The 14,668-nt window shown below is 38.8% G+C and overlaps 1 protein-coding gene across 32 annotated transcripts in view; it reads left to right on the top strand.

The window, feature by feature from the left end:
• Nucleotides 1–14,668, top strand: part of Hdac9 (histone deacetylase 9) — an 862,183-nt gene that overhangs the window by 608,792 nt on the left and 238,723 nt on the right. For all 32 annotated transcript variants that reach the window (XM_063262499.1, XM_063262495.1, XM_063262482.1 and 29 more), the window contains 1 exon segment: nucleotides 1,130–1,263. In XM_063262499.1, the coding sequence (XP_063118569.1) occupies nucleotides 1,130–1,263 (134 nt within the window).

Raw genomic sequence — 14,668 nt, 5'->3', positions numbered from 1 at the left:
GAGTTTAATGTACGTAGCTGAATGTGGATCTGAGAAGGAAGTCTTGTGAGGGGAGCACCCTCAGGTTGTCCTCTCCCTGGGGGAGGATAGGATTGATCGCTCTACAACATCACTCCCGTGATGAGGAAGATGCAGTTATCTATCTGCACACAGCGGTTTTAGCTACCAGCCAACCCTTTGTCAATAACAGTCTTTGGCCGGGCCTTGACGTTCCGTGGGTCAGTTGCATTGGGACCCTTGGCAGTCTGTGCTGATGTCAATAACACACACTCACTCAGGACTTCATCTGTTCCCTTCTGGCATTGCTGATTAAAATGCCAACGGGGTTGGGGAGGATAGGAAAGCTTCTGCCAGGCCATGAAAAATTCTCTAGTTTCATGTCATAGTCAACATTGAAGCCAGAATTGATAGTTTCTGCATAAACTAGTTTTACCTTCAGGCAAATCTTTTGTAACATACATATAAGATCAGACGATGTTGCCATCCTTCTGGGCCTGACTCGGGGAAAGCCTTGCTATTTCCATAAGTCTGAAGCATTAATGTCCTTGACTCCGCTGTGATCTCATCTACAACTTCCATATGTTCAGAGCTTTGTCTACTCCCCCACGAGGCGTAGTTCTTGTATAACAGCAAATATTGTAATAGAAACACAGGGAGCAAGGAAACTTACTTGATGGAATTACTAAACTGATTAAGGAAGACTTTGGAAACTACCTCAGTTTATTCTAATGAATAATGCTAACTCAAAACTCCAGTTTACTCAAAGGAAATGAAAGGGTTTTTAAACCTGCTTACTTCATAACTTCACTGACAAAATTAGAACCCATATTGAAGAGAATTATCTGCCTCAAAATGTTTGCAATTATTAGAACGACTTGAAATACTGATAAGACTTGATCATCTGTATGTTAAATACGTGAACATATGTACGTGTATCACTTTACATATTTATTGAACTAAGGCTTAAGTACTGTTTAATCTATGAGTGGATTTTTTTTATTTTTTACAGACACACATAAATAGCTATCACATGGTTCTGAGAACTACCTCAGGCTAATTATTTTATCTTCTAATGCATAGCAATGCCTTGTATATCTCAACTTTTGATTATATTTTCTTTGTCTCAAAGGAATTGCCTATGACTGTCTGATGCTGAAACACCAGTGCATCTGTGGCAATTCCACCACCCACCCTGAGCATGCTGGGCGAATACAGAGCATCTGGTCACGGCTGCAAGAAACCGGGCTGCTAAATAAATGTGAGGTAATCCTGAATTGGCCACACTCTTTTACTTAGTTAAATAAATCATGTAAAGAGGCTAGTATTCATCGAAGGGGTAGTAGGAAAAATGTTAACCATTCAGGGCAAACTCCATGATTGATGACATGCCAAGGACACAAGTGGCACCGAACTTCCACTTGTCTCTGGACTGGACACACAGCAGGTTCTCCGTGTTTAATGAAGAGAGTAGCTATGTCATCATATGTCCACTGTATATACTAAAACTTTGAGTGTGTTTTACCGTAACTTTATTGTCCGTGCAGTATAGCATTATTATTGCAAATTAGCATCGAAAATCAAGTTAATCTGAGGATCTCTTTGCAAAGTGTTAAGGACTTGCAATTATTGTTTTGAACTATGCTTGCAACTCAGGTGCATGACGTTCTACTTCTAAAATGAGCAGGTATAAAGATTGACAGTTTCACTGGAACGAGTCTCTCCTTTTTATTGACGTGACTAATTGATACCTTTATAACTCTGTGATACGTCTCAATATTTTTATTTTATCAATTTCCTCTGGGCTTATGTTTTCAGACTGCTGGTGAGCCCCATGCCTGCTTAAAAAGCTGTTGCTTTAGGCGTTCCAGGTCAAAAAGAAAACTGATAACAATTTGGAAGGATGCCTATCAAATTTACAAAATCTGGAATAAATGAGTAACACTTGCTTGATTTATTTATTCTAGATGTCCGTTTTGTCTGAAATCATTCTTGATGTTGGAATCTTTTTGAAAGAAGAAGTATTCTCCGTACATTTTCTAATTGATTTCAGCATTTCGTGATTAAGAAGCTTTTGGCTGTGTCTATGTTGTCTTCTAGACATGTTGCAAAGACTGGTAGCACAAATCTCACAAGTTCTGTGGCATCCCTCTCCTTACAGATGGGCACTCTAGCATGTGGAATTGTGGTGGTTGTGCTTCTATGTGGATCCATGAAGGAAATTCAGTACAGTTCTTATTTTCTGGGGGGCATAGAAGATAAATAGCATTTGATTACAACTATGGCTTGAGAGCATTAATCTGTTAAGAACATATTAAAATATCTGTACCTCAATAATATAACAACTACTTTAAGGTTTATTATGATTATGGTCATTAATTTTTTTCTGTGGATGCCTGTACCTGTGTGAGTATTTACACACGCGGGCATGAAGATGCCAGTAAAGCTTCACATCTTGTGAAACCTGAGTTACAGATGCTATGAGCCACCAGTTGGAAACCAAGCCTGTGTAAGAGCGACACATAGACTTTACCACCGAACCATCTCTTCAGCCTGAATCTTAAACAGTATTATCTGTTTCAAGGTATATGAATTGTACCTGACTGTTTGCATATTATATGGATCCTAAGATAATGATTGTCAGTGTTATTATGTTAGTCATTTACAGTTTGGATATTGATGGTATCAATTTTAAACTCATCTTTGAAAACTCACAATTGGATATTAACTTTAGCCACCCAAAATGCAATCAACAAAATTATCATTCAAATTCAAATTAGTTTAAAGTAAACCTCTAGCTAGATCTTACCTAATCCAGAGCCTGAGGCAGGAGAATTACACTTTTTTTATTGGACATTTTTTATTTACATTTCAAATTCTATCCTCTTTCCTGGTTTCCCTTCCATAAACCCTCTATCCAATCCCCCTTCCCCTGATTCTATGAGGGTGCTCCACCACCCACTCACTCCCTCCCTCCCACCTTTTTGCCCTGACATTCCTCTACACTGGGACATTTATCCTTGACAGGACCAAGGGTCTCTCCTCCAATTAACGCCCAACAAGGGCATCCTCTGCTACATATGCGGCTGGAGCCATAGGTCCATCCCTGTGTAATCTTTGTATGGTGGTTTAGTCCCTGGAAATTCTGAAGGGTTTGGTGGGTTAATATTATTGTTCTTATGGGGATGCAAATCCCTTCAGCTCCTTCAGTCCTTTCTCCAACTCCTCCATTGGGGACCACATTCTTAGTTCAATGGTTGGCTGTGAGCATCTGCCTCTGTATTTGTCGAGCTCTGGCAGAGCGAGAATCACACATTTAAGAATCACTTTGGTTACTGAATGAATTCAAAGCCAGGCTGGTTAAGTTAGATGAAACCTGTCTTATAATTCTAAAAGCAAAAAGAAAGCTGCCGGCATAATTAGTGTTAGCGCCTTTGCCTAGTGTCTGTTTAATCTCTAGCACGGAATGAAAGCAGAGCAAAGACACAAAGAAAAATAATAACTAACAACAAGACAGGTACATAATAGATACATATATGTAGATATGTAAATGCATAAATAGATATTCTTCAACAGACATAATACTCCCAAGGCCAAATGCATTGCCTGTGTTTGATACTGTGACTTAAAGTTCTTTGCTCCTTCCCTTCTCTTTGAAAGTGCAAAATTATCATAATTGTTCAATTTTAAGCTTAGTTGGGTGGACGATTTAGCCTGTGCAGTAGAATTATTAATCCTTTTAACATCAATGCATTGTTAACGTCAGACAGTTCATTAGCAGTTGGGTTGTAAATGAACCCACCAGAGCAGTGAGGATGGTGTTGGTGTCACAGGCTTGTTTGACCATGATGGAATCATCAACATCTCTCATATTCAGTTTCTCATTTTGATTAAATGTATCTGTCCTCTAAGAAGCACAAAGTGAGGGAAAATGAGTGGCATTGATTCCTCCTTTCCTGAGTAAAGAACTCATTCATCCCGTACCATTTACCATCTGCATTATTTAGCAAAAGGCTTTCCTGGTCTCTGGTGAATTTTAGAGTTAGTCGTCTTTAAATATTTCATGCTTTTGGGAAAATGGGATTCGGGGGCCAAACCAGTCTTCTCGCAAATATCTCTTATGGAGTGCATGAAACAGGAGACTGGGAGATGTAACTTTGGTGGGCTGATCTTAAGGAACGAGTGCATTTTTCCTGTGAGCACCCTTGCTTCGCCTTTGTACCCCTTAAGGTGTTTTCCTGCTTGGCAATGTCTTGACCCTTTGTCCTCTGAGGCATTATTGTTTACATTGTTTTGTGACTCAGGTCTTTGACTTGCCTGGTAGCAGCTGGCTTCTTCCCAGTTGCATTGGCACAGGCTGGTGACAGATTTCAGTGTACTGCTGGGTATGGAGGGTCCTGAGATTTATCACCTGAAGTCCATTTGTAAAAGGAAGCAGACTGCGGGAATGAATGGAATGTTGTATGGTTCCCATGGATCTTAAATTTTTCAATCATTATAACCATTCCTTTATGGCCCGGTATCCTTTTCCGACCCTAAAATACATAACTGTATTATTTCAAATCACACAACCCTGCCTAATTGGATACAAACCGAAGCACCTCAAGTATAAAGTTGATTGGAATGGGTGAGGTTGGTCCTTATGTAAACAGGAGCCTTTCTAGTAACAGCTAATCCTCAAATTAACAAATACGACCATGGAAAGGTGCAGTCTGGGGATTAGGTCTTTTGTTTGTTTGCTTGGTGTCTTTTTTTTAAATTATTATTATTAACTTGAGTATTTCTTATATACATTTCGAGTGTTATTCCCTTTCCCGGTTTCCGGGCAAACATCCCCTCCCCCCTCCCCTTCTTTTTGGGTGTTCCCCTCCCCATCCTCCCCCCATTGCCGCCCTCCCCCCAACAATCTAGTTCACTGGGGGTTCAGTCTTAGCAGGACCCAGGGCTTCCCCTTCCACTGGTGCTCTTACTAGGATATTCATTGCTGTCTAGCCCCAAACTGTTGATCCTCCTGCTTCAGATTGGTGGTTTGAATGCGTATGTCCCCCCATAGCCTCATCGACTTGAACACTCGCTCTCCAGTTGGTGCTGCTGTTTGAGGGTTTCATGCAGTAAAGGGGAACCTTGCTGGAGGGAAGTACCTCACAAGGGAAGGCTTTCGAGGTGTATTGCTTTGTCCCTCTATTTGGTCTTTTCCTCTGCTTCCTGTGTATGAATGAAAATGTCTCTCAGCTGCCTACTTATACTGCCGGGCTTCCCCCGACTATTGCTATGATTCCCACCACCACCACCACCATGGTGGACTCTACCCCTCTGGAATTGTTCGTCAAATAAACCCATTCTTCCCCTAAACTGCTTTTAGTTATAACACTTTATCACAGCAACACGAAGGAAACCAATGCACAGTGTCTCCCAGGTGCCTGCATGGCTTGGATTAGCTCTTAACTTAGACAAAGCGCAGATGTCTTATCAAAGCATCTCAACAATGCACATAGACCACCCGCCTTTAAAAATTATAGCATGATGCAGACATGGGTATTTAAGTGAAGAAATAGTTGTCCATATGAATGTAATTGCTCTTTGCTTTTTACAGATATCGACCTAATTTCTAAAACCGTTTTTTGCGTATTCACTTTTATACACTTCAGAATCTAACATCTGCCTCTGATGATATTTTTCAAATACTCAAAATAAAATTTTGGAAATCTTAAAGTAAACTGATGCCATGCTTTTTCCTAGAGACTTTTTCTTGTATGTAAAATAAAATACAGACCCAAACCCAATGGGATAGTTTGATGATCTCTTATTCTTCCCTTCCCAATTCATATAACTAGAAAATAGAGGAAAACTTAAAAATTAAATGAAAAATAACCCAACATAATAGCATCTATACCCTTATCCAGAACTCCACCTGAGCAACCCCTCTGCTAACTATACTTTAATAATATATATTCTCCTAGATGTCTTTAAAGATATTTTGCAAGCTAATTCTTAATATGAATATAACAATATATTATCAAAATTTTTGCGATGACTCTAAGCTTTGATCTTATACTAAATTACTTTGAAAAGTTTAAGTCTATAAAACAGAAACTAAATAAAGAAGCAATAAAATTACTGATCTTAGGAGGTGGTCATGTATGACCTTTGGCTAGGTGAAAGGTAAGGAGGCTCCTACTCTAAAGGCTTTCTAGACATGGCTCCTGAACATTCTAAAAGAATCGAGGACAGTGATAAAATCTGCCTCACAAGGCTAACTTACTCACTCCAGCAGAGGAACTTGGGTTGCAGCCCTGCTGGGTGTGGATATTTAATGGAGTACACTATAGATTTAACCAAGTACATTATTTCTAAAGTGTCCAGGACACCTGAGCTCCCTTTCCTGGTGCTAGCCCATGTGAACAAGAGGAGGTAGGGTCTTTGTGGGTTGCTTTCCCAAGAATTGAGTGTCAGGTCTGCTAGGAGATTATCTCTGTTTCCTTAGCAATCTAAGCAATGTTCTCTCATGACAATGTCCGCTCAAATCAATCGTTCCAAAGAGACAGGATATATTCATCTTCATAGAAAAGGACAACCAAGTTGAAAAAAAAAAGATACATTCAAGCTATGTCAGTACATCCCTTCGAACTGTCTAAGTTTGCATTTGGAGACAGCATCTTCTCTCCAGGTCATTGCAAATATTCATGATTAGAAATCAACCTGGGCTTACAGAAAAAGAGATCTTAAATGCTATTTATGTCAAAATACTCTACTGGATATTTAAATACAGACTGCTCCAACCCCATGTTTCTTACTCTGTAGACCTAGATTATGGGGTTGAAACTGTGTGCCTGCAAAGTGACTCTGTGTCATCATATCTTGATGACAGTGATAACCTTGCTCATTGGTATTTATCAAACACATGCGGTTTTTAGATGGGTGTAAAGAGGAGACTAAGGAGAAAAGACTCTTTTTGGATCAGCTGACACTGATCAAATGTTCATATGAATGCACACATAATCAGCCTTAAAAGGCTTTAAGTCACTGATTTTACATAGATTCTTGTTGATTAGGCCCAGAGAGGAAATGGAAACAAGTCTGTGGTCAGTGGTCCCAAATGTTTTGACAGCGTCTGAGGGCTCAATGAGCAAGAAAAAGAACAGTGATGCTATTTGTTAGAATGAGGAGGAAATATCCCAGACCTTATGTTGAATAACCTTCCCTCCTTCCTGTTCTTATTCTGGTTCCGTTTTGTATTGAAGTTGCAATTAACCCTGGAAAAAGACAAGGACACTCCATTCCGCTGACAAGTAGATGAAGTCAGCTTTCCTTACCCCAACAGACTAGGTAATTTTACACTTTTGAAATAACAATGATACCGGAGAGAAGGCACCATTTTAAAACATTAAAAGGATTATTTCTTTCCAAAATAATAGCGTGAGCTACAAAGCAAGTGTTTGTTTTTTAAATTAGCCAATATAGACCCCATAAAAGTGATTGTTCACGATTGTATTCAACCTTGATTCTGCCTTTAATTACCTGTGCACCTTACGTCATTTAACCTGGCTGGCGATTGGTTTTCTCATGTCTACATGAAGGTGTTGGGTAGAATATTTACTCAGATTGTTTCCAGCTTTGATTTGGTATGAAATCAGAATTACTGTGGAATTCATCTGAGATGTACGTTCTTGGCTCACGAGTAGATTTAACTCCTAAGGATGTTTTGGTAAACACACTGCTGCTAGTTTGTGAGCTATGGTGCGATTTGGCTCTGCTGAGCAGTTCTGATTAGCGCCAGAGAAAACATTCGTCCTCATTCTACCAGAGCATGGTGGTTATATGGGTTAACCTCTTGGCAGGATGTGGCACTGCTTTTAAAAATTGAGGTGGTTAGTACTCCTCCGTGCCAACACCATTAAATATTTTCCCCTATTGAATCATTCATACTCAAGCTAATGATTCTCTTGGGAACGAAAAAACAAAGCCAGCAACTTTTTGGGTCACCATGAAAAATGGATCCAGAAGGGTCATTTAGAGTCTTCCTGAGAAACAAGCTCTTTAATTAGGTAGCCTCGCTTGCAAAGTATGTGTGCTCCTGAACAGAAGAATGTACCCTTCACTGGGGAAAAAAAGTTCAGATTAACCCATCATCTGTTAGAAATGCACTTGTAGTTGTTTTTCCAGAAGCTTCCATAACTCCTTGCCCCACCAAGCCACCCACAGACATTTGCTTGCTCTCACATTTGTTTTGAGAATAATAACATTTTATAATGCTTTTGTTGGATTGCACATTATGTGGAATTTGCATTGCCTCTTTGTGACTAATATTGAATAACTTCGTTTCGCTTAATTCGTAAGAACAAACCCTAAGCAACTCACTATGCTGAAATGTGAAATGTTTTAACTCTTTTATTCAAGTGCCAACACAAAGTAATTACTAAACAATTCTGGGACACAACCAAGCTACCGTTGCTCCTTCTGGGACTGCTCAAGCAAAGACCATGTTAGAGAAAAATCATAAGATTCCCCAGTAGCTTGAGGACAGGACCTTTAAAACATATTTTCCTGCATACAAAGCTGAATTTAATATACTCTATTTAAACCCACATAAGGAAATATATTTTTCTGTGGGAAACTTTTAAAATGTACAGGTTTTTTTTTACATCAAGACTTCAAAGCACTAAATACTACTAGTTAATGGAAAACCAATTAAACATTTGTTTTATAGACTACTCTAACTAGGTGGCAGCACACAACAGCTTACTGTTCTGTTTAGTTTGCACACACACACACACACACACACACACACACACAACCATTTTTAAGCATGTTTGTGCCTTGGAACCCAACCACAATGTAACAAACTCAAACCAGGAGGCCTGTGAATTGTCTCTAAAGAATATGATGGTTTAGAAAGGGGGGAAATGAGCGAGGCGTGACTTGTAAGCTAAAAGTGTGGGAGCCCTTGTTTCAAGAATTATTTGTGTGTCATAGTACACTAGACTCAGACAAGTGTGAATGTCACTTGCAGATTATAACAAGAACTTTCCTGATTTAGAATTTTAAAACTTCTGCAAAACTGTCAGTATTAATATGGGGGAATTTTTTCCTCCCTTCATGTACCTGGAAATTGAGGCAGGGTTTCTTGATCAGCAGCATTGAGTCTCATTCCACACACTGAATAATTACACAGACTTTAGCCTTTAAATTTTTTTCAGAGTACAAACAACACAAAATATTCGTTAATAGAAACTTTGTTGTATGCATGATTGCTAATAAAAAACAGTGTTTTAAGCCGAACTTTTAAATTATTAGAATTAAAAAGTAATTATAAGATGAAATTCTCTTCATATAATCATGAATATTGAGCAGTTAAAGTTAGACATCATGTCTTGGGCTCCCCTGCCCTTATATTCAGGTGAACACAATGTTTTGAAATTGATGTAAATAAAAATTAAAATCATATACTGTACATGTTTATTATTTCTAAAGACTCTTATAGTAAAATGGGGTTTCCAGGTTCTCCAAAGGATTTTAGAACATTTAAAATATTTTAGTTGAATTATAACTACTGGATTGTGTAATGTTAAGACACATTGGAGGCATGTAGTATTTTGAAGACAGCAGAGTATTTTCTACTCTTCTTTTCTATTGCACTGTCCCAAATGTTGCTAACTTGCAGTATCTGGGAAGAGCACATTGCTCTCTCTGGCATGTGGTTCATGACTTGGTCTGTCCTTAAGCATACACTGGATAACTCTGACTGGCACCCAGAGACAGCTCATTGGAAGCGCTGACACCCAAGCACCCAAACCCCTTAAACTTCTCCATTGTACCCTGAGATAGAGCCCATGTCAGGAATGATTGCAACAGTAATTCAGCTCCTAACATAACTTTAACAAGATAAACTCAATGAGGGAGATCGGTCATATATTTTGGAATGAAAGAGATACTGTTTCAAGAATTCACTGGAGACACAAAGAGGTTGTTACCCAGAAGTGCAGGCTAGGGATAAAGGACAGAAGCAAACCATTTGTTCATGTATTGAGTCCAATAACCAACCTCCCTACCTAAAAACAAAACAAAAAACCAACAACACAAACAAAAGCAGAAGTGACATATTCACACACACACACACACACACACACACACACACACGCACACGCACACGCACACGCACACGCACACGCACACCACCCTGGTGCCATTAAAAATCCTGGGGTAAAGTTATTATTTGAAACCATCACTTTCTAGGAATACATATTCTTTTTTAAAAAGACACTTTTAAAAATGTGTTTATTTGTTATAATTGTGTGTTAAGGGGTGAGGAAGTCCAAGGTGATCTTATTGAGTAGGTTCTCTCTGTCTACCAAGTCGGTTTCAGGGTGTCAGTCCTCATAGCAAGTACCTTTATCCACTACACCACTTCATCAGCTATGAAAAACTTTCTTAGTTGTGATTATACCTATAAACATTGGTTTCACCTGAAACCCTTTTGAAAATACCCCTGAGTCTCTTGCCACAAAAACTGTAACATACATTGAGGTTGCATTTTCTTCCCTAAAGCAAATTCATAAATGACAGTGAAGTGTGCTTTAAGCTTTACAGGCACAAGTTTTATTGTTTTTGCCCAGAATCTTACCATTTAAGACTGAATGTAAACTTCAAAATAGTTTATTCAAACCTTTATTTTTATACATGAAGAAGCAAAGGCCTGTGGAGATGTCTCATGGGTAGTCTCCCATGTCAGGACATGGGAGAATGAGGGACAGAATTCAGGGCTACCAAATGACTCCCAAATGCAGTTCACTTTGTCTCCATATGACCAATAGAAAGAAGCAAAAACCTGCAAGGCTGCCTGCTGAATTGCTTTCTCCTAAGCAAAATGCTGAGGGGAACAGGTAATGCATGAAAGCTGAATGAAAGGGGCTAAGTAGGTGAAGGGCTTGAAACAACATACATTTTAACATAATGGTTAAACAATTGATTGCAGCCTCAGGAACTCTAAAAGAAGTATACTTGTGCACCAAGTAATGAGACCGCATTTCCTTTTGTATTCAGAGAAAATTGTGTATCAAGAATAATCAACGGACCATGCTCTAACCATTAAATATTATGGATGCTACAGAAGGCAACCTTGGTATTAATAAATTGCTTATACCTCCACAAACAATGACTTTTTGCTGTTCTGTGGATTTTTTGGGGGGAGAAAAAGCATATAAATGCATCCTTCTACTGACTTATAATGGAGGAAATCTTCTTAGAAATTGAGACCTTTCAGTAGATAATTTTGACTAATATGTCACTACTTTGAAAATGATTAAAGAAAACGGAGTCCCCTCCCCCACCCAAAGCAGGTACTTTGAGTTGTCAAATTTAAGTTGGACATTTTCTCTTAGTTTGGAACCGCCACAGAATGAGCCCTTTCATGTCCTCAATAATACCAAACCAATGCAATCCATCTGTTCTGCCAAATTATTCCTAGTTCCCTAACCAAAGGCACTGCTTTTTCATGCATTTTATCATGATTTTATGCCCTTTATTATATTTTACAAAAGGTTCTGATTCCTCCAGGGCCAATGAGAACTGATTAGGACACTGGCCTCAATCCAGGCTTTGAACACAGGAGAGGAAGGAATAGAACTGTTTCCTTTTTTCTCTGCTCCTTGGCAGGAAAAAAAAAAAACTATGAATCTATACCGTGTGTGCACTCCGTGTGTGGGTGGGTGTGGGCAAGCCGCGTTTTATCCTGTCACAGTATGACTTTGTAGATCATGTTCAGAACATTCTTTCTATAATCACGTTGCATTAAGGGGCTTTATTTCAGAAAGACTGTTTCTTTAGGAAAGAACCATGGTGCATTGCAAGACTCAATGATATGGTAATTTTACATGACTTGAGACAAAACTTCCAATTTGAATAGACGCTCTCTTGGGTCTGTGTTGAATCTGATCATACTCATATTAATAGACTAGATACTCATTAGGCATTAGCTCCTTCCTGATTTTCAGTGGACACTGATTGAAAGCAAGACAGGAAGAGGATAATGAAACAATGAACACAAGACTACCTCACAGTGTTTCTTGTTAGGAAGACAAAAGAAGAGCTTTAAGCACTCATTCCTTTGCCTTTATAGGCAAAGATCCAAGGCCTTTGTTTACATACCATGGAGAAGGTATGCAAATGTCCCAATATGCTGAGAATTTTAAAAACTCTTTTGGGACCATATTTCATGGATAAATTCACATAGCCATTCTTCAAACCACTCAACTGTGAGAATGGAACTCACCATCTCCCTAAATTAAGTTGGACAGAGCACTTTGTCCCATTTTTTGACTCGTTATGCTTTTGACCTTTGACTCATGGGAGCATCTTGGGGGGGAGAAATGAAGAATAAAGGGCACATGAGAAGCAGAAAGAAAAGGGACAAGATAAAAATATCTCTTTAATCCTAAACGAGTGAAAGACTAAATTCCAATGAGAAAGAAGCATGTGAGAAAAGTTAATGTGCCTGATGGAAGGTATGATAAGAGGGGAGTGAACTGGAACAATGCCAACAGTATTAAGAAAGAATATAGTTGCAACTGGGTGTCTCTTAGCTCAGCTATCTTTAAGTTCCCACACTGAGACACAAATCTCAAAATAATCTTTCTCCAGGCTCTTGTAGAAATGAGAAATTTGTCATAGGCTGGCTTCTATTACATTTTCTCTCTAGCAGCTGGAGAAGCACAGGGGATTGTGAAGAAATCAACTCTTCCTGGATGGTGTGGTGGGACATCCCTGTATTCCTAGAACTCATGAGTGGGGTCAGGAGGACGGTGACTTTGGGGGCCAGACTGAGATCCTGTCTTCAATAACAAAACAAACAGTACAAAAAAGAATGATTACCTCTTTATATGGACTACAATTAATTTTCAAAGATAGATAGATAGATAGAGAGAGAGAGAGAGAGAGAGAGACAGTAGATACAACATTTGTGCCAAATGAGTTATCAAGATGAAAAGTTATAAACAATGGTGCATTTTAATAATGAAGCAAGAATAAAAACTGATATAGAAGTAGAAACTCAAATAAGTCTTGTTGAACTGTGGGGTTGAATCCTTGTTGACTCTTTGTCAGTCCTACCCAAAGGGACACATGCAATTTAGCACGTGTTATTTTAATAGTCTGTCATCACTTGAGTGACTGCCTAGTATCATGGATCCTGAATCTTGTTAGAGGTGATTGTTTGAGGGTGTAACTAGGAATTCAACTAGATTGCTCTTTCAATCATTGGAGAATTAGAAAAAACATTTGAGGCAAGCATGGAGTCTATAGGATTAAAAATATATATAACTACCAATAAAAACACTATTGATGATGTTTCATTTTATATCGAAGGCAAAGATTCAAGGTAGACCTGAAAAAATTTAAATAGGAAATAAAAGGGGAAAATGTGTTAAATGTTTAGGATAGTATATTATTTAAAACTTGAGTATTAATATCAGCTATAGAATTGACATTGTTAGTATTGTCTGTAGTTCCAGGCTGAGGTAAGTGTTTTGCAAGTTCAAGGCCATGTTAGTCAACTTGTAAGACTGTCTCAAAATATAATGTTCAAACAGTACTGTGTATGAGGCTTGGTGATGAGAGCTGACCTGTTATATCCTTGGATTTAATCTCCATACTTCAAAAAACAATAGAAATATTGACATTATTGAATGTGTTGGTGGTTTTCTGTATCTGCATATATGACAGATGTCCATGGACAGGATGTTTAGTTTCTTAATGGTCATCGTAATGCAACCAGGACTCTCTGTCCATCTACTTTCTGAGTTTTTTCTCATACTAATTTTAGACATTTCAACCGTGGAATTACCAGGATTCAGTGGAGGAACTTTCCACCCTCTGAAAACTACTAGTTAAACGTTGTCTCTGAGCCCTTGACTTCCAACTTCCTCTTACTCAGTTTACCTTTTACTTGTTATTTACTTATTGTTATTGTTATTTTACTTGTCATTCTGGTCTTTCATGAGCATTTCCAAGTCTCATGGTTACTAGCCATTCACCTGCTTCTGTAAGATATTCGTTAATTGATGAGAGCAGTGCCTGATCATTATCAAATCTTATTAGAAGTCTCATCTGGGGAACAATATCTCTAAAGTGTATCCTTAGTTTTCTGGAAGTGTGAACTGGATTACATAATGCTCTAGGAGTGTCAAAACCAGGGAACTTCAATGTTATGGTAAGGAAAACTCCTGAAGTATTGGCCTGTTTATTTGGAACATAAGGTGGTTTTGAGAGCCTTTTGTTTCCCATCATTTTCTTAGTCTGTGGCCCCTACCATTCCTCCCTAACTGTGACATGATCATTTATTTTAATGACAAGCACAGCTCTGCCTCCTGCACAGCAAAACGTGTGTGTCACTAGGCAGCCATTTCTCCAGTCTGCCCTCTCAGTGAACCACATATCAACATTTTGAAAGGCCTGCCTGAAGCCTCCTCATCTTACACGCAGGAGGCTGAGGACAGAATTGTCCTGGTCCCCACGGAGAGGCTCTTCCAAGTTACCTGGTGCCTCTTTCTGTCTCTGCAACATGGGAGGGTGGATTCTTTTTGAATCTCACCGAAGCGCAGTGCTTCCTTGTTCATTCACTGCTTCCTTATGGTCACATATATTCTAAGTTTGCCGTTCATGTCGTTGTGTAATTTTA

The sequence above is a fragment of the Rattus norvegicus genome, chromosome 6 (assembly GCF_036323735.1).
Source record: "Rattus norvegicus strain BN/NHsdMcwi chromosome 6, GRCr8, whole genome shotgun sequence".
NCBI lineage: Eukaryota > Metazoa > Chordata > Mammalia > Rodentia > Muridae > Rattus > Rattus norvegicus.
This window is presented reverse-complemented; position numbering and strand designations above follow the sequence as displayed.